The 25480-nt window shown below is 40.3% G+C and overlaps 1 protein-coding gene across 14 annotated transcripts in view; it reads right to left on the reverse strand.

Moving 5' to 3' along the window:
- PKNOX2 (PBX/knotted 1 homeobox 2) overlaps positions 1-25480 on the reverse strand; it is a 1550023-nt gene that overhangs the window by 181509 nt on the left and 1343034 nt on the right. For all 14 annotated transcript variants that reach the window (XM_053691420.1, XM_053691421.1, XM_053691419.1 and 11 more), the window contains one exon: positions 10771-10903. In XM_053691420.1, the coding sequence (XP_053547395.1) occupies positions 10771-10903 (133 nt within the window). The remainder of the gene's footprint in view (positions 1-10770; positions 10904-25480) is intronic.

A 25480-nucleotide genomic window follows, 5' to 3' on the forward strand; every position in this document is an offset into this window, starting at 1 on the left:
CAATAACATCAGACTTGTTATGTATATGTATATCTCATAAAGTACATGTGCTGCTGCAAGGCAACACATGCAATAAAATCAGATAGACTTGTTATGTATATGTATATCTAATAAAGTGCATGCACTGCTGCAAGGCTATAAAATACAACAACACATGCAATAACATCAGACAGACTTGTTATGTATATGTATATCTAATAAAGTGCATGCACTGCTGCAATGCTACAAAATACAGCAACACATGCAATACCATCAGACAGACTTGTTATGTATATGTATATCTAATAAAGCGCATGCGCTGCTGCAATGCTACAAAATACAGCAACACATGCAATAACATCAGACAGACTTGATATGTATATGTATATCTCATAAAGTGCATGCACTGCTACAATGCTACAAAATACAGCAACACATGCAATACCATCAGACAGACTTGTTATGTATATGTATATCTAATAAAGCACATGCGCTGCTGCAATGCTACAAAATACAGCAACACATGCAATAACATCAGACAGACTTGTTATGTATATGTATATCTAATAAAGTGCATGCACTGCTGCAAGGCTATAAAATACAACAACACAGGCAATAACATCAGACAGACTTGTTATGTATATGTATATCTAATAAAGTGCATGAGCTGCTGCAAGGCTACAAAATACAGCAACACATGCAATGCCATCAGACAGATTTGTTATGTATATGTATATCTAATAAAGTGCATGCGCTGCTGCAAGGCTACAAAATACAACAACACATGCAATAACATCAGACAGACTTGTTATATATATGTATATCTAATAAAGTGCATGCGCTGCTGAAAGGTTACAAAATACAACAACACATGCAATAACATCAGACAGACTTGTTATGTATATGTATATCTAATAAAGTGCATGCACTGCTGAAAGGCTACAAAATACAGCAACACATGCAATAACATCAGACAGACTTGTTATATATATGTATATCTAATAAAGTGCATGCGCTGCTGCAAGGCAACAAAATACAGCAACACAAGCAATAACATCAGACAGACTTGTTATGTATATGTATATCTAATAAAGTGCATGCGCTGCTGCAAGGTTACAAAATACAGCAACACATGCAATAGCATCAGACAGACTTGTTATGCATATATATATATCTAATAAAGTACATGCACTGCTGCAAGGCTACAAAATACAGCAACACATGCAATAACATCAGACAGATTTGTTAAGTATATGTATATCTAATAAAGTGACTGCACAGCTGCAAGGCTACAAAATACAGCAACACATGCAATACCATCAGACAGACTTGTTATGTATATGTATATCTAATAAAGTGCATGCGCTGCTGCAAGGCTACAGAATACAACAACACAGGCAATAACATCAGACAGACTTGTTATGTATATGTATATCTATTAAAGTGCATGCGCTGCTGCAAGGCTACAAAATACAGCAACACATGCAATAGCATCAGACAGACTTGTTATGTATATGTATATCTAATAAAGTGCATGCGCTGCTGCAAGGCTACAGAATACAACAACACAGGCAATAACATCAGACAGACTTGTTATGTATATGTATATCTATTAAAGTGCATGCGCTGCTGCAAGGCTACAAAATACAGCAGCACATGCAATACCATCAGACAGATTTGTTATGTATATCTCATAAAGTGACTGCGCTGCTGCAAGGCTACAAAATACAGCAACACATGCAATACCATCAGACAGACTTGTTATGTATATGTATATCTAATAAAGTGCATGTGCTGCTGCAAGGCTACAAAATACAGTAACACATGCAATACCATCAGACAGACGTGTTATGTATATGTATATCTAATAAAGTGCATGCGCTGCTGCAAGGCTACAAAATACAACAACACATGCAATACCATCAGACAGACTTGTTATGTATATGTATATCTAATAAAGTGCATGCGCTGCTGCAAGGTTACAAAATACAATAACATATGCAATAACATCAGACCGACTTGTTATGTATATGTATATCTAATAAAGTGCATGAGCTGCTGCAAGGCTACAAAATACAGCAGCACATCCAATACCATCAGACAGATTTGTTATGTATATGTATATCTAATAAAGTGCATGCGCTGCTGCAAGGCTATAAAATACAACAACACAGGCAATAACATCAGACAGACTTGTTATGTATATGTATATCTAATAAAGTGCATGCGCTGCTGCAAGGCTACAGAATACAACAACACAGGCAATAACATCAGACAGACTTGTTATGTATATGTATATCTAATAAAGTGCATGCACTGCTGCAATGCTACAAAATACAGCAGCACATCCAATACCATCAGACAGATTTGTTATGTATATGTATATCTCATAAAGTGACTGCGCTGCTGCAAGGCTACAAAATACAGCAACACATGCAATACCATCAGACAGACTTGTTATGTATATGTATATCTAATAAAGTGCATGTGCTGCTGCAAGGCTACAAAATACAGCAACACATGCAATACCATCAGACAGACGTGTTATGTATATGTATATCTAATAAAGTGCATGCGCTGCTGCAAGGCTACAAAATACAGCAACACATGCAATAACATCAGAGAGATTTGTTATGTATATGTATATCTAATAAAGTGCATGCGCTGCTGCAAGGCTACAGAATACAACAACACAGGCAATAACATCAGACAGACTTGTTATGTATATGTATATCTAATAAAGTGCATGCGCTGCTGCAAGGCTACAAAATACAGCAACACATGCAATAACATCAGAGAGATTTGTTATGTATATGTATATCTAATAAAGTGCATGCGCTGCTGCAAGGCTACAGAATACAACAACACAGGCAATAACATCAGACAGACTTGTTATGTATATGTATATCTAATAAAGCGCATGCGCTGCTGCAGTAGCAGAGCTACGTTGTGAAACTAAACGTGTAATTTAAAAAAATAATGTTTTGCTTCAGTTTGTGAATTCTTTCCATTTCTACATGTTTTAGTTTATAACCTTTTATGATCATGATAACTGGTTACACCCTATTACTAACAGTCCAAAGATTGCTTTGAGAACTTGATTAGATCTGGCATGTGGAACCCAGAACAAATGTGAAGCATGAGTTGGGTTTGATGGATAAAGCCTTTACCAGATGACATCCAAATAGGCAGCTTCCATTATACCCTCAGTTTTATTATAGCAAATGTCCTTGGGGCTGTAGTCAAGACAAACTGCAGGGCTATAAACTGATTGGAGTCAAGTTCTTCAGCATCTAATGGGCTAGTCAGGAAGGGAGGGTATGCAGGAGTAAGAATCTGTTAAGGAGTTGTACTAAAGAAGCCAGTGTGTAAGCCTTAGAGGTCTTAATCTCCATTGATAAGACACACTTAGGTTGAAATGTATGCCTGGAATTAACTGTACAAATTCTTTATTTAGAAGAAGTTTGCCTGGTGTTTAGGTCTGAACTGTACCTATGGATGGAATCAGGCTAATATACTGCAGGATATTTCTCTGTTGTGAAAAGCACAAGTGAGCTAAAAGACTGTCCCCTTAATGTATTATTCCACAAGGCAAGCTATGAAGTACTGACATTTCCTAGATGGGCACTTCTCTTTCCTTGTTTTATATGACCTGAATAACTAACGGCAAATATCTACATGTTGTGTAAAATATTTTAATCAAGGAAAAAGCTTGTCATTTATTTGGGATCAGTGAGGAATTGGAGTAAAACCCTGTCCCTGTTCCTTTTAATGTATTGTATATTGAACATTTGAGATGATCTACGACTTGCCAGAAGACCAACAGAATCCTTTGGAACAGACACAAAAATAATCTGTTCCTGGAGGCTTAAGAAAATATGTTCTGTAACACTTATAAGATAAAATGTTTACCCAAGTGTTGCATCAAATAAAAATCCACGTCTTGAAAACCGGGTAACATGTTTATGAGAGGCTAACCTATTTCTGGGGTGGCTTACATTTTGGGGCAGCCTTAAGTTTGCAAATATGAGAAGATATGAACTCCCCCCCACAAGATCCAGATTTCCAAAAGATGTATAAACGGTATTGAAATGTAGGTCATTTATAAATAGGGTTGCCACCTCAGCCATATTTTCCTGGACACTTATGAGTTACACAGGCTGCAGGGTGTGCAGGGAGGAACATGAATAGTGCTGCCCAGGATCACTATTTGTGTACTGTCCAGCAGCACAATGCATGTTCCTCCCTGCACACCCAGCAGCCTGTGTAACTCATAAGTGTCCAGGAAAACATGCCTGAGGTGGCAACCCTATTTATAAGGAAAGGGACTTGTATGCTTGTTCCTACTAAAAATTTTTTTAACAATTGTTAGCCGACCAGGCTTTAAGTTGCAGAGTGCAAGTTTCAATGGAAAAAACATACATTTATGAATAAGCATATTCTGCAGAAGACTCATAAAATTGACCATTTGAACAAAAATAATCATAGCCATTACCTATCTGAAACCACTTAAAATTAATGAATTTTGCTAAATTATTTATTTTTTTATATTATATTAATGATATATGTCACATTAGAAATGACAACTAAATATTTGAATGAATTACCAGGTGTCTGTCACGCTGCGCCGTTCTAGCCGTTGCTAGGGGTGCTGTGTCTCCTTCCCTGCTCGTTGTCAGGAGCTGTTTTGGGTCCGGATACGTGCGGCGCTGACATCATCGCCGCACACTCCTCTGTCCATGCCGGTCCGGATTTCTGTGGCGCGAATCCTGCGCCTATGTAAGTTCCACAGTAACAATCTATCACTGCCCAAGTATAGGTGTGACTTTGTGTGCTCCCGGGTGTGATAGATCGTTACTGCTATTTGCCTTATCGTTGATGAACCCTGCTTGGCTGACTACTCTGCCTGATTAACCCCTACTTTGCTGGATTGATATACTGCTACTGAACTCTGCTTGTCTGACTACTCCGCATGATTAACCCCTAATTTGCTGGATTGATACACTACTACTGAACTCTGCTTGTCTGACTACTCTGCCTGATTAACCCCTAATTTGCTGGATTTATATACTGCTACTGAACTCTGCTTGATTAATCCCTATTGTTCTGGATTGCCTCTCTGTTGCCAAACCCTGTCTGCCTGACCATTTTAGTAGTTTACCCTTGGACTGCTTTACAGTTGCCAAACCCTGCCTGCCTGACCATTCTAGTGGTTTACCTTTGGACTCCTTTAACGTTGCCGCTGAAGACTATCCTGCCTGTGGTGAGTGCTACTTTTCTCATCTTGCAAACTTTCTCTGCTCTGGGATATTGCCTATCATTCCGGCTCGACGCCAGGATAAGAAGACTACTGGCCGAGATCGGTCTGGTAGTGGAGTATCCCACAAGCATTACAGTGCCTTAACAATCTGAAAGCTGCTTCTCTTTTGCTATCAACAGGATCCTTAAAATGGCAGTTTTCAAAAGATTGTGTTTAACCTGGGAGGATTTGATTTAAATCCCAATTTACATCACTAAGTAAGCCTGATTTACATCAATTTACAAGTAAGACTGATTTACATCAATTTAAATCATGGTTTTAATTTTTAGAATAACAGTTTTTCAGATTATTTTTCCAGTTAAATCAGAAAATTACATATTTGGTTATATATCATTAGATTTTAATAGAAAGATCATTGAAAATAATTAAATTATTGGGAGATAAACTTTCTCCAGTTTAATAGGTTAATCATTCATATTTGATCAACTTTTCAGCTGTACTTTATAGAAAGGAGAAAAATAATCATTACCTTAATAATAACAATTTAAATATTTTTTTTTTTTTAAATAAAACAATAACATTATATTTTTAACTTTTACTGCTTGCCCCTCCCTCCTCACACTTAGGTTCTTGAGCAGATCTATTCCACTCCAAACAATCTTCTATTCAGTGAGCTTCTTGAAACTTAGTATGGGTTGATTCTGTTCTGTGTACATATATTTGCAGGGGGCTATGATATTAAAGACAGTAAAGTCAAAATTAAACTTTCTTAATTCAGAAAGGTCATGCAATTTTTAACAATTTTTAATGTTAATTTACTTATCTTATCTAATTTGGTTTGCTATCTTGGTAACCGTTGTTGAAAAGCATACATAGATATGCTCAGAAGCAATGCACTATAATGAGCTAGCTGTTAGTCATTTGAAAATAGAAGTAAATCTGAAATCCGAAACCCAAAAGTTTTCTTTCATGATTATGCCCCTTTAAGGACAATTTTTTTTTAACTCTGTAAGTTTATTTTATAACATTCTTGCTGTGAAGAAATGGCATGTTATTTCTGCAGACACAAATTCACATTCATCTTGAGAACTACAAAACCAATAGTATAAGATAATATCTTCAAGGTAGAGAAATGCCCAAAATAATCTGACAGAAACCTCTGGGAGAGCAAGACATTGTGTATGGATTAATGGAATTAATTTATACAGCATCTTACCATATAGGGCGAGATTACATATACAGCGCAGGCTTCAGCACAAGAGCTGAAACCCGCGCCACCCGTACTTTCACCTTGCACATCGGGGTATTCAATAAACCCCTCCGGCAGTTCATAATGTGCAGTAAAGCGGATAAACTAGCGATGTCCAGAAATGACTGTAAATACAAATTTCTGGAGTCGCCAGTGACTTACGGCACTTTAGAAACTGCCGGCGCCAAAAATAAACCTGACACGTAAAAAAAACCATATTCGCCATCAAACCCACATCCAAACTAATAATTTAAGTATTAACCCCTAAACCGACAACCACCACAACGCAATAAGCCTAATTAAACTATTAACCCCTAATACGCCATTCACATACATCGCAATCTACCTAATAAAAGTATTAACCCCTAAATCCGCCAACTCCAACATCGCAAACTACCTAATAAAACTATTAACCCCTTATCCGCCATTAACCAACAACGCAATAAACCTAATAACACTATTAACCCCTAATCCATCAAACCCACAACGCAATAATGCTAATAAATCTAATAACTCCTAAACCACCAAACCCCACAACGCAAATAACTAATCACTAAGCCCCCTAACTAAACACCCCCTAAATTAACCCAATTACATACATTAAAATAATACTAAATTACAATTAAAATTAAAAAATCTATTTAAAAAAAAAAAAAGTTTAAATCAAGCTAAAATTACAGAAAATAAAAAAATTCTAACATTACATAAAATAATAAACAAAATAATCAAAAATAAAAAAATTATACCTATTCCTATGAAAATAAAAAAGCCACCCTTCAATAAAAACACCCCCTAATCTAATACTAAACTACCAATAGCCCTTAAAAGGGCCTTTTGTAGGGCATTATCCTAAGTTAAGCAGCTCTTTTTCTTAAAAAAAACCCAGTAAACCCCCCACAATAAAAAAACCTAACACAAAAAAATCCTAAACTACCCATTGCCTAAAGGGGCATTTGTATGGGCATTGCCCTTAAAAGGGCATTCAGTTTTTACTGCCCTTAAAAGGGCATTCAGCTCTTTTAAGATTGCCCAAAATCCCTAATCTAATTTTTTTTTTTTTTTAAAAGCCTGACTCTAAACCGTAGATAGGTACTCATGGTTCCTGAAGTCCGGCGGAGAAGGTCCTTTTCCAGGCGGTGAAGTCTTCTTCCAAGCGGCCGACATCTTCTTCCAAGCGGGGACCTCTTCTTTCTTCATTCAGGACCGCAAAGTCATGGAGCGTGGAGGATCCTCTTCGTACGATGACTATTGAATGCAAGGTACGCAATTAAAAATGGCGTCCCTTGCATTCCTATTGGCTGATTTGATTCTTCAAATTCAAGTCAGCCAACAGGATGAGAGCTACTGAAATCCTATTGGCTGTTCAAATCAGTAGCTCTCATCCTATTGGCAATGCAAGGGATGTCATTTTTAATTGCATACCTTGCATTCAATAGTCAGTGTAGGGTCGCCGATCCTGGTCCGCGGTCATCTCCACTCCGTGCCGGCTTGGTCCTGGATGAAGAAAGAAGAGGTCCTCACTTTGAAGAAGATGACGGCCACTTGGAAGAAGACTTCACCGCCTGGAACAGGACCTTCTCAGCTGGACTTCAGGAACCATGAGTTAGGCTTTTGTTTTAATAAAAATTGAGGTTTTTTTTATATTTTAGATTAGGGATTTTAGGCAATCTTAAAAGAGCTGAATTATATGTAATTATATCTTAATTTAAACTTAGTTTTTTTATTTTTAAAGTAATGTTAGTTTTTTTATTTTAATTGTAATTTAGTATTATTTTAATTTATGTAATGGGGTTAATTTAGGGGGTGTTAGGTAATGGGGCTTAGTGATTAGTTATTTGCGTAGTGGGGTTTGGCGGTTTAGGGATTAATAGATTTATTAGCATTATTAGGTTGTGTGGGTTTGGCGGCTTAGGGGTTAATAGGTTTATTAGGCATATTGCTTGGGGGGTTGTCGGTTTAGGGGTTAATACTTTTATTATTAGTTCTGATGTGGGTTAAAGGCGGATTAGGGGTTAATATACTTTATTAGTTATTGCGGTGGGGGATTGCGGTTGACAGGTAGATAGATATTGCGCATAGGTTAGGTGTTAGTTAATATTTTCAGGCAGTTACGGGAGTTACGGTGCTCACATACTCAGTGCAAGGCTTGCTGTGCCTGCCTATGTGCGGAGAGGTGAAAATGGAGTAAAATATCTAAATTTTTGCCGCGTAAGTCCTTGAACTGAATATGTGATACCGATTTGCGACGCGGTTCTATGTTAGCTTATGGGAGTAAAAATTGCGGCTGACAGGTGAAATATATATGCCGCATTTATATGCAGCGCTGTATATGTGATACCAAAATCGCGTAAAAACCGTCTGCGGCTTTTGCGGGCGACACTGCATATGTAATCTTGCCCATAATTTCTTAACCAATCACAAGTTTTTAAAACAATATATGAAAAAGATGGAAATCGTACCAAAAGGCTGTGAAGAAAAGCCTAAAGACCTCACAGTCATGAACTAGCCGGTATGGAGACATCACACAAAATATTTGGGGCTTTTTTGAGCATTATATTGTAATGTGTGTTTCTTCACATAGTGATATAAACAGCTATTGGAGTAGTATAAACGTATACTTGTAACTCTCTCAATGACTGACTTATCCTGAGCAGATATACAGCTGTTTTATACTCTCCAAACATCTGGGCACAATTCAGTTTTATGTTTAAATGGGAATTATCTGCAGAAATCACAAGTTCCAGTAAAAAACAACACATTATTATAATTTAATGCATTTCTAGCTGTAGAATCCAGCACATCGTTACATACAAAGCTCAAACACAAAGCTAAGAAATCCTATGCTTCCCTCTGTGCATATATATTTTTATCTCCTCTTTATATAAAAGCTAAATAACAATTAGTCTCTGAGCATAATTCAGTTAAACTTAATTCTATCCCGGCCTGTCCATAAGCATATAAGGTAGGTAACAACTTATGTCCGTTCTGAAACTTTACTAAATAAAACTTTGTAACACATGAAATAGATTTCTGGACTATGTCACTTACAGTGACATTATCATTTATTTTAACCCTTGCCTGTCCTTCTGCAACATATAGGTAAATACATGTTCACCTCTGCACCTCTACAATATACATCTGTCACAATCATAGCGGTGTATGGGAAGACATACAGAATGTAAGATAATGAAGGGGGCACACTACAAAGTTACACCCACTGGTCAGCCTTTCAGAACTCACTGTGTGATGATGGTGCCATAGTTAGTCTAATTTACCTAATAATAAATACAACCATAGCTTTATTTTTTTAAAGGGATTTATAATGTGCGCTGCACAACTGCTGATTTACGCTATTGTTTCGCTTTTCACCCCTACGTTCTGATTGCTGCTGTATTGCCAGTTATGTGAGGTATTTAAATTTAAATTGGTGCGTCACAAATTGGTTACAAAGCAAAGACTTTAGTTCAAGAGCAGTTATTATGTGAATTCAAAATCGTGTAGACTTCAAGGAGTTAAGTAATTCTCCCGAGGACTGCGGCAACCTGCTGCATAAGTCATGAATAATGTATCCACATCAAGAGAGATTTGTCAGAATATTCACAAGCAGAGCAACTGGGAGACGACTGGCCCTCTCCCACTGGGACCCAAACACAATAAGGAGCGAAACTTAGAAGGAACATAAACTATCTTTACAGCTCAAAGAGACACACAAGACAAAGAGCAATAAAGGAAACTTCAAGGAGAAGCCAGAATTCAGCAGGAACTGATAGCCGAGAGGGGAACAGAGATTTGTGAAGGCGAAAAAACAGACCTTACAATTAGAATCAGTTTGCACTTCAATTGGTTTATAAGGCCCAGATCTCAAAGGCTCGTACAAATTGCCTGGTGCGCTAACTAAAGCGAATACTGTAGTATGAAAAGCGCCTGCGGCAGTTCTGGGGCACCTGTCCTAGGGGACACTAAACAAGCAGCGCTGAAGTCGCTGAACTGAGTTTATGGTATTTGTTGGAAATTTGGTAAGTTGTTCATAGCTTTATATTTCTGAATGTATTTACAGATACGTTATATCCTAGATGTGGGTTATTTTATGGGTTCCTGGTATCACAGCAGAGATATCGCAGCCTACTCCAACCTGGTGCTGCCATTTTTAATGAAATGCAAAATTAGGGCTAGGTATTGAGGTTAAGGGAACAGATAAATAGTTGTGAACTGGGGAGAGTGCTGATGTATAAGTATGATCATAATATGAAATTCTATTACCTAGATGGTGACAATTCCTCACCTGATACAACTTGCGAAGAGTTGACCGTCGTCATTGAAATGTTTCCTTGTTGTAATGCTGAGGCCGGGACCACAATCCCCTGTGGGGTACTGGATAAACTGCTCAGCGAGTTGGGGGAATTTTGTAGCATATCCTGAAAAAATATAAACACAAGTCTTCACCAGATAGACGGTACAGATTAACACACATAGCAGATATAAGTCTGGTCCCTACAAATCCCTATACAGTACATAGGGCATGTCACACTGTCCCCATACAGAGCATAGGGCATGTCACACTGTCCCCATACAGTACATAGGCCATGTCACACTGTCCCCATACAGTAAATAGGGCATGCCACACTGTCCCCACACAGTAAATAGGGCATGTCACACTGTCCCCATACAGTACATAGGTCATGTCACACTGTCCCCATACAGCAGTGACGTCAGAGGCTGGTGAGGCAGTGGCTAGGATACACCTTCATTCTTTAGATATCCTTTGTTGAAGAAATAGCAATGCACATGGGTGAGCCAATCGCATGAGGTATCTATGTGCAGCCACCAATCGGCAGCTATTGAGCATATTTATATATGATTTTCAACAAAGGATATCAAAAGAATGAAGAAAATTAGCTATTAGATGTAAATTGGAAAGTTATTTAAAATTGCATGCTCTTTCTAAATCATGAAAGAAAACATATGGGTTTCATGTCCCTTTAAATGGTGTCTTAGAAAAATGGTCAACTTAGTAAACATCTGATTTTAGTCTAAAGGATTGTAACAGAAACTCTTGCCAGATAACAAAATGCTTGATTATGAGTTCTAGAAATCCAGGCCCATTAAAATATGTTTAAAACATACTTTTTACATTAATGCTGCAAATTATGCTTATAGATTCCTTCATTATTCAGTAAATATAAAAATGTCTTGATCCAGTGGCAGCTGGGGAAATTTAAAGATGGTGGGGCGCTTGACCCCACCCCTTTGACCCCTTAACGACCAAGGACGTACGCCACACGTCCTCAAAAAAAATACAGTTAATGACCAAGGACGTGTGGTGTACGTCCTTGGTCTGGAAAGCAGCTGGAAGCGATCCTGCTCGCTTCCAGCTGCTTTCCGGTTATTGCAGTGATGCCTCGATATCGAGGCATCCTGCAATAACCCCCCTTGGCCATCCGATGCAGAGAGAACCACTCTGTGGCCCTCTCTGCACCGGACATCAGTGGCCGGTATCGTTGGTGGGTGGGAGCCAGTCTGGGAGGCGGGTGGGCAGCCATCGATGGGCAGAGTGGAGTGGGGCGGGACAGATGGGGGCGCGCACGTGGGGCGGGAGCGGGAGGGAACAGCTACACTGCAGAAAAACAAAGTTAAAGTAAAAAAAAAATGTATTAACAAATTGCATCTAAGCATCTAAGGGATCTGGAAGGGGTGGGGGGTTGGTCTTGGGAGGGGAAGCTACACTACAGAAAAGGGCAATTAAAAATAAACAACATACTTTTTTTTACTAAACTGGGTACGGGCAGACAGCTGCCAGTACCCAAGATGGCGCCCATTAAGGCAGAGGGGGAGGGTTAGAGTGCTGTTTGGTGGGGGACCAGTGAGGTTGGGGGCTAAGGGGGGATCCTACACAGCAGCATATGTAAATATGCTAAAAAAAAAAACAAAAGCCCAAATATAGCTTTTATTTTAGTACTGGCAGAGTTTCTGCCAGTACTTAAGATGGCGGGGACAATTGTGGGGTGGGGGAGGGAAGAGAGCTGTTTGGGAGGGATCAGGGGGTCTGATGTTTCAGGTGGGAGGCTGAGCTCTAAACTAAAGCTAAAATTAACCCTGCAAGCTCCCTACAAGCTACATAATTAACCCCTTCACTGCTAGCCATAATACACGTGTGATGCGCAGCGGCATTTGGCGGCCTTCTAATTACCAAAAAGCAACGCCAAGCCATATATGTCTGCTATTTCTGAACAAAGGGGATCCCAGAGAAGCATTTACAACCATTTGTGCCATAATTGCACAAGCTGTTTGTAAATTATTTCAGTGAGAAACCTAAAATTGTGAAAAATGTAACGTTTTTTTTTAATTTGATTGCATTATACCAAAATTGGCCTAGATCAATACTTGGGGTTGTCTACTACACTACACTAAAGTTAAAATTACCCCTAAAAGCTCCCTACATGCTCCCTAATTAACCCCTAAACTGCTGGGCATAATACACGTGTAGTGCGCAGTGGCATATAGCAGCCTTCTAATTACTAAAAAGCAACGCCAAAGCCATATAAGTCTGCTATTTCTGAACAAAGGGGATCCCAGAGAAGAATTTACAACCATTTAAGCCATAATTGCACAAGCTGTTTGTAAATAATTTCAGTGAGAAACCAAAAGTTTGTGAAAAAAATTAGTGAAAAAGTGAACGATTTTTTGTATTTAATCGCATTTGGCGGTGAAATGGTGGCATGAAATATACCAAAATGGGCCTAGATGGATACTTTGGGATGTCTACTAAAAAAAAAATATGTACATGTCAATGGATATTCAGAGATTCCTGAAAGATATTAGTGTTCTAATGTAACTAGCGCTAATTTTGAAAAATAATGGCTTGGAAATAGCAAAGTGCTACTTGTATTTATGGCCCTATAACTTACAAAAAAAGCAAAGAAGATGTAAACATTGGGTATTTCTAAACTCAGGACAAAATTTAGAAACTATTTAGCATGGGTGTGTTTTGGTGGTTGTAGATGTGTAACAGATTTTGGGGGTCAAAGTTAGAAAAAGTGTGTTTTTTTCCATTTTTTCCTCATATTTTATATATTTTTTTATAGTAAATTATAAGATATGATGAAAATAATGGTATCTTTAGAAAGTCCATTTAATGGCGAGAAAAACGGTATATAATATGTGTGGGTACAGTAAATAAGTAAGAGGAAAATTACAGCTAAACACAAACACCGCAAAAATGTAAAAATAGCCTTGGTCCCAAACGGACAGAAAATGGAAAAGTGCTGTGGTCATTAAGGGGTTCAATAAAGCCCCCTCCTCAAATGGCACCACCAATTCATTAATTAAATAAATAAAAAGTAGACCGAAACACAGAAAAGCACTCGGAGGGGAGAGGGAGAGAGAGACAGGGAGGAGAGGGAGAGAGGGAGGGGGAGAGAGAGACACAGAGGGTTAGAGAGAAAGAGAGGGAGACACAATCACACAGAGGGTTAGAGAGACACATAAGGGATGAGAGAGTCAGAGGGGGAGAAAGAGAGACAGAGAGAGAAAAAGACCATGGGGGAGCACGACACATAAGGAGAGACAGAGGGAGTGGGAGAGAGAGACAGAGAGAAAGAGAGATGGATAGAGAGAGACACACACACACACAGAGAGGAGAGACAGAGAGAAAGAGGGGAGAGACAGAGACACAGAGGGGAGAGAGAGACACACAGAGGAGAGAGAGAGACACACACAGAGGGGAAGGAGAGACACAGAGGTGAGAGAGAGAGACACAAAGAGGTGAGAGAGACAGAGGGGAGAGAGAGAGGGGAGAGAGAGAGAGACACAGAGGTGAGAGAGAGAGACGGGGGGGAGAGAGAGACACAGAGGGGAGATAGAGAGAGACACAGAGGGGAGAGACAGAGGGGAGAGAGAGAGAGACACAGAGGGGAGAGACAGAGGGGAGGAGAGAGAGACAGAGGGGAGGAGAGAGAGAGAGACAGAGGGGAGAGAGAGGGGATAGAGACAGAGAGAGGAGAGAGACAGAGGGGAGAGAGAGAGAGAGACAAAGGGGAGAGAGAGAGACATAGGGGAGATAAAGAGAGATACAGAGGGGAGAGACAGAGGGGAGGAGAGAGAGACAGAGGGGAGGAGAGAGAGACAGAGGGGAGGAGAGAGAGACAGAGGGGAGGAGAGAGAGACAGAGGGGAGGAGAGAGAGACAGAGGGGAGAGAGAGACAGAGGGGAGAGAGAGAGACAGAGGGGAGAGAGAGACAGAGGGGAGAGAGAGAGAGACAGAGGGGACAGAGAGAGACAGAGGGGAGAGAGAGAGAGACACAGAGGGGAGAGACAGAGGGGAGAGAGAGAGAGACAGAGGGGAGAGAGAGAGAGACAGAGGGGAGAGAGAGGGGATAGAGACAGAGAGAGGAGAGAGACAGAGGGGAGAGAGAGAGAGAGACAGAGGTGAGAGAGAGAGACAGAGGTGAGAGAGAGAGACATAGGGGAGATAGAGAGAGATACAGAGGGGAGAGACAGAGGGGAGGAGAGAGAGACAGAGGGGAGGAGAGAGAGACAGAGGGGAGGAGAGAGAGACAGAGGGGAGGAGAGAGAGACAGAGGGGAGGAGAGAGAGACAGAGGGGAGAGAGAGAGAGACAGAGGGGAGAGAGAGAGACAGAGGGGGGAGAGAGAGAGACAGAGGGGGGAGAGAGAGAGACAGAGGGGAGAGAGAGAGAGACAGAGGGGAGAGAGAGAGACAGAGAGAGGAGAGAGACAGGGGGGAGAGAGAGACAGGGGGATAGAGAGACAGAGGGGAGAGAGAGAGAGAGACAGAGGGGAGAGAGAGAGAGAGAGAGAGAGAGACAGAGGGGAGAAAGAGAGACAGAGGGGAGAGAGAGAGACAGAGGGGAGAGAGAGAGAGAGACAGAGGGGGGAGAGAGAGACACAGAGGGGAGAGAGAGACACAGAGGGGAGAGAGAGACACAGAGGGGAGAGAGAGAGACACACACAGAGGGGAGAGAGAGAGAGACACTGAGGGGAGAGAGAGAGACACTGAGGGGAGAGAGAGAGAGACAGAGGGGAGAGAGAGAGACAGAGGGGAGAGAGAGAGACAGAGGGGAGAGAGAGAGACAGAGGGGGGAGAGAGAGAGATGGAGGGGGGGGAGAGGGAACACTGAAATGGGGGAGGCACCACTGAATGCTTAAGTAATATTTTAAGTGACTATCAAATGCTAATAGTCTACAATCTATTTTAAATATCTGAAACAGAACAGCACATATGAATGGGAGCATTAATAAATTATTATTTGTTGTCTACATCAGGGTTGTCCAACATACACCTAAGGAATCCCTGGTTTAAATGAAATACTATAGCTACAGGGGCCATGGAGAATATTTGCTATAACTCATTCTAAACTGCTTGGTTTCATTTTACATTACCATGCTTTTGGTCTAGCTTACTCTTGTGAAATAACAACTCATCCATACAAACAGCATAATAGTAAGATAATGTAGTGAAAAAACACAGTTGCAGAGCTACAGAGAGTTCAGTAAGAGAGTGAGACTATAAACTAGTGTGCAGTACAGAGGCAAGCTGCTTAGGTAGTGGGTGTAAAGTTTAAGTAAACAAAAAAAAACGATCCTTAAACTGCAGTAAAAGAGTAAAAAAACAAAAAACACTAAACCACATTCATTAAATTATCATTTTAACTAACAGAATCCCTTTCAGCAAACTCTATGGTTGCAGAACTTACTTCAATAAAATGTGGCTAAAACACTGCTCTCTGCAAGTCTGCATCTCTTCCTGCTCTGTAAGGAAGTGACAGTGGAACATTCCACTGCACTTGGAGGGGGATTACAGAACTCTCTTTTTTATTGAATCAAAGCTGACAGCTGAACAAGGCAGCAACAAAATAAATGAAAGTAGTTTTTTTCCGTTTTTGTTTTGTTTTATATGATTTAAGCATTCAGTCCGCTTATCTGACCTTTAGAAACTCCTAACTTTTATGTCTTATGTTGGTATATTTGTAAAATGCTTTGAGTCTCACAGGGAGAAAAGTGCTATATAAATCGCAAATTATTATTATAAATTATATAACATCCAGCCCCAACCCTAAGTTCCCCTGACTGATGCCTCGCACTAGATTGGTTCAGCCCCAAAGAGGCCTGCCTCAAATAAGCATTTATGGGACATGCAATGATCTTAACCACTTTCATCCAGTAGGTGGCGCAGCATGTTGTGTAATGGAGGGCAGACCTGCTTGTGCCTCTCCCTTGCACATGTAGCTGTGAAAAAAAATTCTGTAAAAAAAAATTGCAATATTTTTTTTATTTTTATTTTTTTAAAGCCAATAAAAAAATTATATTTTTGCCCATATGAGAAGTGAAGCCCTGCCTCACCTGCCTCTAGTGACTGCACATCACTGCTATACAATGCATAGAGCATGTCACACTGTCCCCATACAGTACATAGGTCATGTTACACTGTCCCCATACAGTGCATATAGCATGTCACACTGTCCCCATACAGTACATAGGTCATGTCACACTGTCCCCATACAGTACATAGGTCATGTTACACTGTCCCCATACAGTGCATAGGGCATGTCACACTGTCCCCATACAGTGCATAGGTCATGTTACACTGTCCCCATACAGTGCATAGGGCATGTCACACTGTCCCCATACAGTGCATAGGGCATGTCACACTGTCCCCATACAGTACATAGGGCATGTCACACTGTCCCCATACAGCACATAGGGCCTGGAACTTTGCTACAAACATTCGAGACAAGATTGTGATTATTAGATTCTGAAATAAAATATTGTAAAATGCAACATGTTTTGCCAGTGGATTGTGTTGCCCTGCTTGTGGAGGCATGTATATTTCACAACCAATACAATCATGAGTATTGTCCCAAACAACCATTAGTAGTCATTAATGGCTACTACAATATTAGTGTTGCACAAACATCTATTTCAAAACAGTTCTCATTTAAACCATGTTTAGATATTAGGATATGTTTAACCTAATTTTTTTTACAGTTTGCAGACACATTCCCAAACTTTGTTTTAACTCTCATGTAATTACATTTACTGTATGAATGTAACACAGTGACACACAGGAATATTTGTTTGTTTGCTGCAGTCAGTCGTTTTATTTTCTATTGATTTATTTGCAATGTAATAGGGAAATAATTGAGAAAACTTAAATGTGTTTAAGTGAATATAACATATGAATTTTTGCATTATAGTTTTATTATCCAAAATGCTTCTGATAAAAGCTATCACAGTATCAGCAGCATATGCACATATGCTACTCATGCACCAGCATTTAAACACCATTCCTGCTCAGACAGTCAGAGATGGCTTTTATGATGCAAATTAAATCACCCGACATGATACATGCCACCCATTGCACAGCATATGAATAAGGGGGCACAGGGTGTGCACAGCATATGCATGTATACCACTGAAACAGTTATATAGCTTTTGTTAGAAGCGTATTTGCTAATACAAGTATATTGTAAAATGCTTTAACTGAAAACTAAAATTAAACACATGTTCCTTTTCTGACCATTATGACAGGCAGAGCAAAAATGTATGTTTTGAAAAATCAGTAAGATGAAAACCAGTGCCAAGCATATACCGCTACAAATGCAAAAAACTAAATTTATGCTAAACCAATACATTTCTTTCTTTCCGGACATGGAGAGTCCACAATGCCATTCCAATTACTAGTGGGATATTCACTCCTGGCCAGCAGGAGGAGGCAAAAAGCACCGCAGCAAAGCTGTTACTTCCCTTACCCATAACCCCCAGTCATTCAGCCGAAGGGAAATGGAAAAAGAAGATAACACAAAGGTGTAGAGGTGCCTGAGGTTTAGAAAAAAATACTGTCTAATCTAAAGAGTGGGGTCGTGGACTCTCCATGTCCGGAAAGAAAGAAATTGATCAGGTAAGCATAAATTTTGTTTTCTTTCCTAAGACATGGAGAGTCCACAACATCATTCCAATTACTAGTGGGAACTAATACCCAAGTTAGAGGACACGGAATGAATAGGGAGGGAGAACAAGACAGGCAGACCTAAACAGAAGGCACCACTGCTTGAAGAACCTTTCTCCCAAAGGAAGCCTCAGCTGAGGAAAAAGTATCAAATTTGTAGAATTTGGAAAAAGTATGCAGAGAGGACCAAGTTTCAGCCTTGCAAATCTGTTCCACAGAAGCTTCATTTTTGAAAGCTCAAGAAGAGGAGACAGCCCTAGTGGAATTAGCTGTAATTATCTCAGGAGGCTGCTATCCAGCAGTGTCATAAGCAAAACAAATCATACTTCTTAAGGAGAGAAACAAACAAACAGGGCAGAAGACTGGCGAAAATCCTTAGTAGCCTGTAGGTAGAATTTTAGAGCGCACACCACATCCAAGTTGTGCAACAGACTTTCCTTATGAGAGGAAGGATTAGGAAAGAGAGAAGGAACAACAATTTGCTGATTAATATTTCTATCCAAAACCAACTTAGGGAGAAACCCCAATTTAGTATGAAGGACTGCCTTATCCGCATGAAAAATAAGGTAAGGTGAATTGCACTACAAAGCTGAGAGTTCAGAAACTCTCAGAGCAGAAGAAATAGCAGTAAGAAACAAAACCTTCCAAGATAGCAGCTTAATAGCTCTGGAATACATTGGCTCAAATGGAGCCTGCTGCAAAACTCTAAGAACTAGGTTAAGGCTCCAACGAGGAGCAACCGGTTTAAACACAGGCCTGATTCTAACCAGGGCCCGACAAAAAGATTGAACATCTGGCACATCCACTAGACAGTTATGTAAAAGAATAGATAATGCAGAAATCTGACCTTTCAGAGAACTGACTGACAACTCTTTCTCCAGACCATCCTTGTGAAAGGACAACATTCTAGAAATCCTGACCCTACTCCAAGAGTAGCCCTTTGATTCACACCAATAGAGGTATTTATGCCATACCTTATGGAAAATCTTATGAGTAACAGGCTTTCGAGCTCTGACTGACTCACAAAACCCTAAGCATTCAATCTCTATGCAGTCAGCTTCAGAGGAACGAGATTTGGATGGAGGAAATGACCCGGAGTTGGAAGGTCCTTCCTAAGAGGTAACCTCCAAGGAAGAAGAGATGACATCCTCACCAGGTCTGCAAACCAGATCCTGCAAGGCCATGCAGGAGCTATCAGAATTACAAATTCTCTCTCCTGTTTGATACGAGCAATGACTAGTGGAAGGAGAGCAAAAGGAGGAAACAGGTATGCTAGACCGAAATCCCAAGGACCCGCCAGATCATCTATCAGGGCCGCCTGAGGATCTCTTGACCTTGAACCGTACGTTGGAAGCTTGGCGTTCCATCAGATCCAACTCCGGCGCCCCCCACTTGAGGGTTAACCTGGAGAACACCTCCGGAGAGCCCACTTCCTGGGATGAAAGGTCTGTCTGCTTAAGAAATCCACCTCACAGTTGTCCACTCCTGGAATGTGGATGGCCGATAGAAGACAATTGTGGGCTTCCGCCCACTGCAGAATGCGAGTCACCTTCTTCATAGCCAAGGAACTCTGAGTTCCTTCCTGGTGGTTGATGTAAGCCACTGAGGTAATGTTGTCCGACTGGAACCTGATAACCTGGGCTAAGGTCATCTGAGGCCAAGCCATCAGGGCATTGAAGATTGCTCTTAACTCCAAGAAGTTTATTGGGAGAGCAGACTCCTCCTGAGTCCATAGGCCCTGAGCCTCTAACGAGTCCCAGACTGCTCGCCAGCCCAGCATGCTGGCATCTGTGGTCATAATCACCCAGGAGGGTCTCCGGAAGCATGTGCCCTGAGATAGATGATCCTGAGAAATCCACCATGATAGATAGTCTCTTGACAACTGGTCTAGATCTATCCTCTGAGTCAGATCCGAATGATCTCTGTTCCATTGTCTGAGCATGCATAATTACAGAGCGCTAAAATGTTATTGAGCAAAGGGAATGATGTCCATAGAAGCGTCCATCAGACCAATTACCTCCATACATTGAGCTACTGATGGCTGTACAGTAGACTGAAGAGAGAGGCAAGAAGTGAGAAGCTTGGATCTTCTGACCTCCGTCAAAAAAATCTTCATAGATAGGGAATCGATGATGGTCCCTAAGAAAACCACCCTTGTAGCTGGAACAAGGGAACTCTTCTCCAGATTCACTTTCCATCCATGGGAATGTAGAAAAGACAACAAGATCTCTGTATGAGAGTTTGCATGTTGAAAAGATGGTGCCTGAACCAATATGTTGTCCAGGTAAGGAGCCACCACAATTCCCTGGGACCTGACAACTGCCAAGAGTGCCCCCAGAACCTTTGAGAAGATTCTGGAAGCTGTGGCAAGGCCAAACGGAAGAGCAACAAACTGGAAGTGCTTGTCTAGAAAAGCAAATCTCAGAAACTGGTGATGATCCCTGTGTATGGGAACATGAAGATATGCGCCCCACAGGTCTATGTGCATCATGAACTGACCCTCTTGCACCAAAGGAAGAATGAAACTAATGGTTTCCATTTTGAAGCTTTTGAAACTTGTTGAGACACTTTAGGTCTAAAATGGATCGGAAAGTTCCCTCTTTTTTTGGGACCACAAACAGATTTAAATAAAATCCTAGACCCTGTTCTCTCACTGGAACAATCACTCCCAGGGAGGAAAGGTCCTGAACGCACCTTAAGAATGCCTCTCTTTTTACCTGATCCACAGATGACCTTGAGAGGAGTAATCTGCCCTTGGGAGGACAAGATTTTAATTATATTTTGTAACTCTGAGATACTCTGTCTACAGCCCAAGGATCTGGAACATCTCGTATCCATGCTAGATGAAACAAGGAAAGTCTGCCCCCCCACTTGATCCAATTCCGGATTGGGGGCAGACTCTTCATGCTGATTTAGTCTCAGCAGAGGGTTTCTTAGATTGCTTTCCCTTGTTCCAAGACTGATTAGGTTTCCAGGAAGACTTGGACTGTTCCTGCTTGGAGGAGGAAGAGGAAGACTTTTGACCTTTGAATTTATAAAAGGAACGAAAATGACTCTGACATCCTTTAGGTCTATTCTTCTTGTCTTGTGGTAGAAAAGACCTCTTTCCACCTGTAATTTCAGAAATTATCTCCACCAGACCAGGACCAAACAGGGTCTTACCCTTGTAAGGTAGCGAAAAGAGCTTGGACTTGGAGGTAACATCAGCTGACCATGATTTTAGCCACAGAGCCCTGCAGGCTAGGACAGTGAAGCCAGACATCTTGGCTCCCAGTCTAATGACTTGTATGTTAGCATCAGAGATAAAGGAATTGGCTAATTTGAAAGCCTTAATCCTATCTTGGATCTCCTCCAACGGAGTATCCTCTAAAATCAGTTTGGACAGGGCATCGCACCAATAAGAAGCTGCACTTGCTACTGTGGCAAAACAAACTGCAGGTTGCCATTGTAGACCCTGATGAACATACATTTTCTTTAAAAAGGCCTCCAGCTTTGTGTCCATGGGATCCTTAAAAGAACAGCCATCCTCAATAGGAATCATGGTTCTCTTAGCCAGAGTAGAAAAAGCCCCTTCTACTTTAGGAACTGTGCGCCATGAGTCTCAACTGGAGTCAGCAACAGGAAACATCTTTTTAAAAACGGAAGACGGGGAGAAAGGTATACTCTGTTTATCCCATTCTTGTGCAATGATCTCCGATACACGGTCTGGAACAGGAAATACTTCCACAGTGGAAGGAACATCATAGTACTTGTTAAGTTTACTAGATTTCTTAGGGTTGACAACAACAGCAGAGTTGGAGTCATCCAAAGTAGTCAGAATCTCCTTTAGCAGTAAGCGGAGGTGCTCAAGTTTAAATCTGAAATTTACCTCTTCAGAATCAGATACAGGAATTATACTGTCAGAATCTGAGATTTCACCCTCAGAGGCTACCGAGGCATCCTTCTCATCAGACTTATGAGGGAGTTCAACCTTCACGGCAGCAGATGGGACAGACACCTTACCATCTGACAAATGTATAGATTTTCTCTTGTGTTTTCCCAACATAGGAAAGGCAGATAATGCCGCAGATACCACAGAAGATATCTGAGCAGCAAAATCTGAAGGCAACTATACTCCTCCAGGAGGCTGAGAGGAACCACAGGGCACTGTATGTGACGCCATTTAGGCTTGGGACGTTTGAGGAGATAGCTGTGGCATTGCCTGAACAGCATCATCCTGAGAGACATTGGGCTCAGAGGGCAATAATTTATCTTTACACTCTAACGTTCTAGCTAAACATGTAGCACAAAATTGCATAGGCAAAACAATTTGATTCTCTAGGCATAATAAGCATCTATCACAAGAAACAGATACTTGTTCCATGTCCATGTTAGCACAAAATAAAAAATTGACCCAAAAATAAAGGAGTAATTAAAAGTTAGAAAAAAAGACTTCTGTCACTTTAATACAAGTCTTTGATTCCTCAAAGCGATTTACGCTATATAATTTGATTTCCCCATAGACAGAAAAACAAATTCAGGACCTCTACACTTCAGATAAATTGAGGTGCCCTACCGTACTCCACAATTGACAGACACACAGAGCTCACAAGCGACTCCTTCAACGAGCTGGTACCGAAAATGTATAGAAGAAGTGACGCCACTCCACTCCGAATCGGATGAGTGGGAAGTCACATAACCGGCTTCAACAGGAACTGCGCAGCAACTAAAAGCATGCTTCCCGAGAAAAAAAATGCAAAGTCAAACTGAAGCAAAAGTTTTTGCCGCTTCACAATAAAAGTCACAAGCAACTTTAAAAATAAATATGCTCAATTAGAGAAATGCCTCTAATAAAATGTCCGTATAAACACACTACCATAGTAGTAAGAGCCACACATGAAATGTCCCCATATTAAGGGAAGATCCACTGCCCCAGTAATCCTGTACATAAAGGATATAGCATTGTCCCATTTTTCTGCAGTTAACTATTTTTCTTAAGTGCAAGTCTCCACAACCTAGAAGACAAAAAGCACTTACCTGCAGTCTGGCTGTCCGGCAGGAAGACAGCTCACAAGGCATAAAAGGACACATACTCCTTACAGATACCTGTAGAAAAAAGAAAGAACAGAGTAACCATCTCTGGCTTTCTATAACTAGGGCAGCAATATGTGAGGAAAACAAAGTAAGGACCACCTCAACACTTGTAAAAAGCTTAAAAGCCACCACTACTCTTACTCAAGAGATTGACGTGGACACCGCTAAACCCAAATCCTTGCTTGAAGGGAAAAGTACCCAAAACAGGAATAAATATCTTCAGACACCAAACTTCACCTCCTCCAATGACAGAGGCAAAGAATGACTAGGGTTATGGGTAAGGGAAGTGACACTTAACAGCGTTGCTGTGGTGCTGTTTTCCTCCTCCTACTGGCCAGGAGTGAATATCCTACTAGTAATTGGAATGACGTCATGGACTCTCCATGTCTTAGGAAAGAAATATTTTATTTTGTACTAATGCACTATATTAATAATGAGTAACCACAACATCGTTATAAATAATAATAATAATTAATAGAACGTTTACATTTCTGAACAAGAGTCAGTATTTACATTCTATCTTTGTCAGATTTCGGCTTCATTTTGACAAATTTTGCACATTTAATAATGTTGAAGCCTTGCCGACAGGTTGTGTGCCGGTGAAAACACGACAAGAGGCTGGAATTTGCCCCCCACAGTGCTGAGATTCAGCTGCATGAGATGCCTTTGCCTGTTGCATAAATTAGATGACTTCACAAGAAATCCGTTCTTTGGCTACTCGGTCACATCAAACTGATGCAGAGACCATGGCAGATCTCCAAAAGGGGGCTGGGAGCCTCAGATAGTTGGCAAGAGCTGTGTTACATGTTGTTGGTCGGTTGTAGGTCTGCGGGTCACTCGTCTCTAGCTGCCATCACCATCTGTTGCACAGTATGAGCATTACCGCTTTGTAGGTAACTCACAGCAGCCTGACACATAGCCAGACAGAAATACTTTAGCAAATGTTACACGTTAATTATATTATTATAAATTCAGTTTTAAACAAGTTCTGCCCTTTAAATAAGTAAACTACTGTTTGTACTATTTATGTTTAACCCACACTAAACAAGTATATATATATATATGTGTGTGTGTGTATATATATATAAATATACGTGTGTGTGTATATATATATATATGTGTGTGTGTGTATATATATAAATATACGTGTGTGTGTATATATATATATATGTGTGTGTGTGTATATATATAAATATACGTGTGTGTGTATATATATATATGTGTGTGTGTGTATATATATATATATATAAATATACGTGTGTGTGAATATATATATGTGTGTGTGTGTGTGTATGAATATATATATATATGTGTGTGTGTGTATATAAATATACGTGTGTGTGTGAATATATATATGTGTGTGTGTATAAATTTATGTGTGTATATAAATATATGTCTGTGTATGAATATATATATATATATATATATATATATATATATATATATATATATATATATATAAATGTACGGAAGTGACCTAGTCACAGAGGGGGCGCTCAGATAACTATCAAATATAAAATATATCACAAATAAGGAAAAATATCACAAACAATTTATAACAATGATAAACCTTAAGGGCTGATGTAAAAAGTCCTGTTGCATATGATAAAGATGGTGTAAATGTCCTTTAAATATTTCTTCCAAAATGATGGTTTCTGAATCCGCTGCCTCCTCCTCACTGGCTGGTCCAGGTATAACTATAAGAAATGAAGAAAAATAGAGGGGCGCCTCATGTGTGGTATCGTCAGTAGGAAAACCAAATTGGAAAAAATAAAGCCAAATGAGTACTCACATACTCCAAAAACACACTTATGTGCTGGTAGGGGCAGGCTGCAGAATTATAGAGGTGTGACAGCTCACCCGTTCAACAACGCTCTTAGCGTGAAGTGCTTGTGCTACAGTAGAGACACAAGATACAGGCACTACATGTGCAGACTATTAATGATATAACCAATA

Source organism: Bombina bombina, chromosome 8, assembly GCF_027579735.1.
Source record: "Bombina bombina isolate aBomBom1 chromosome 8, aBomBom1.pri, whole genome shotgun sequence".
Classification (NCBI taxonomy): domain Eukaryota; kingdom Metazoa; phylum Chordata; class Amphibia; order Anura; family Bombinatoridae; genus Bombina; species Bombina bombina.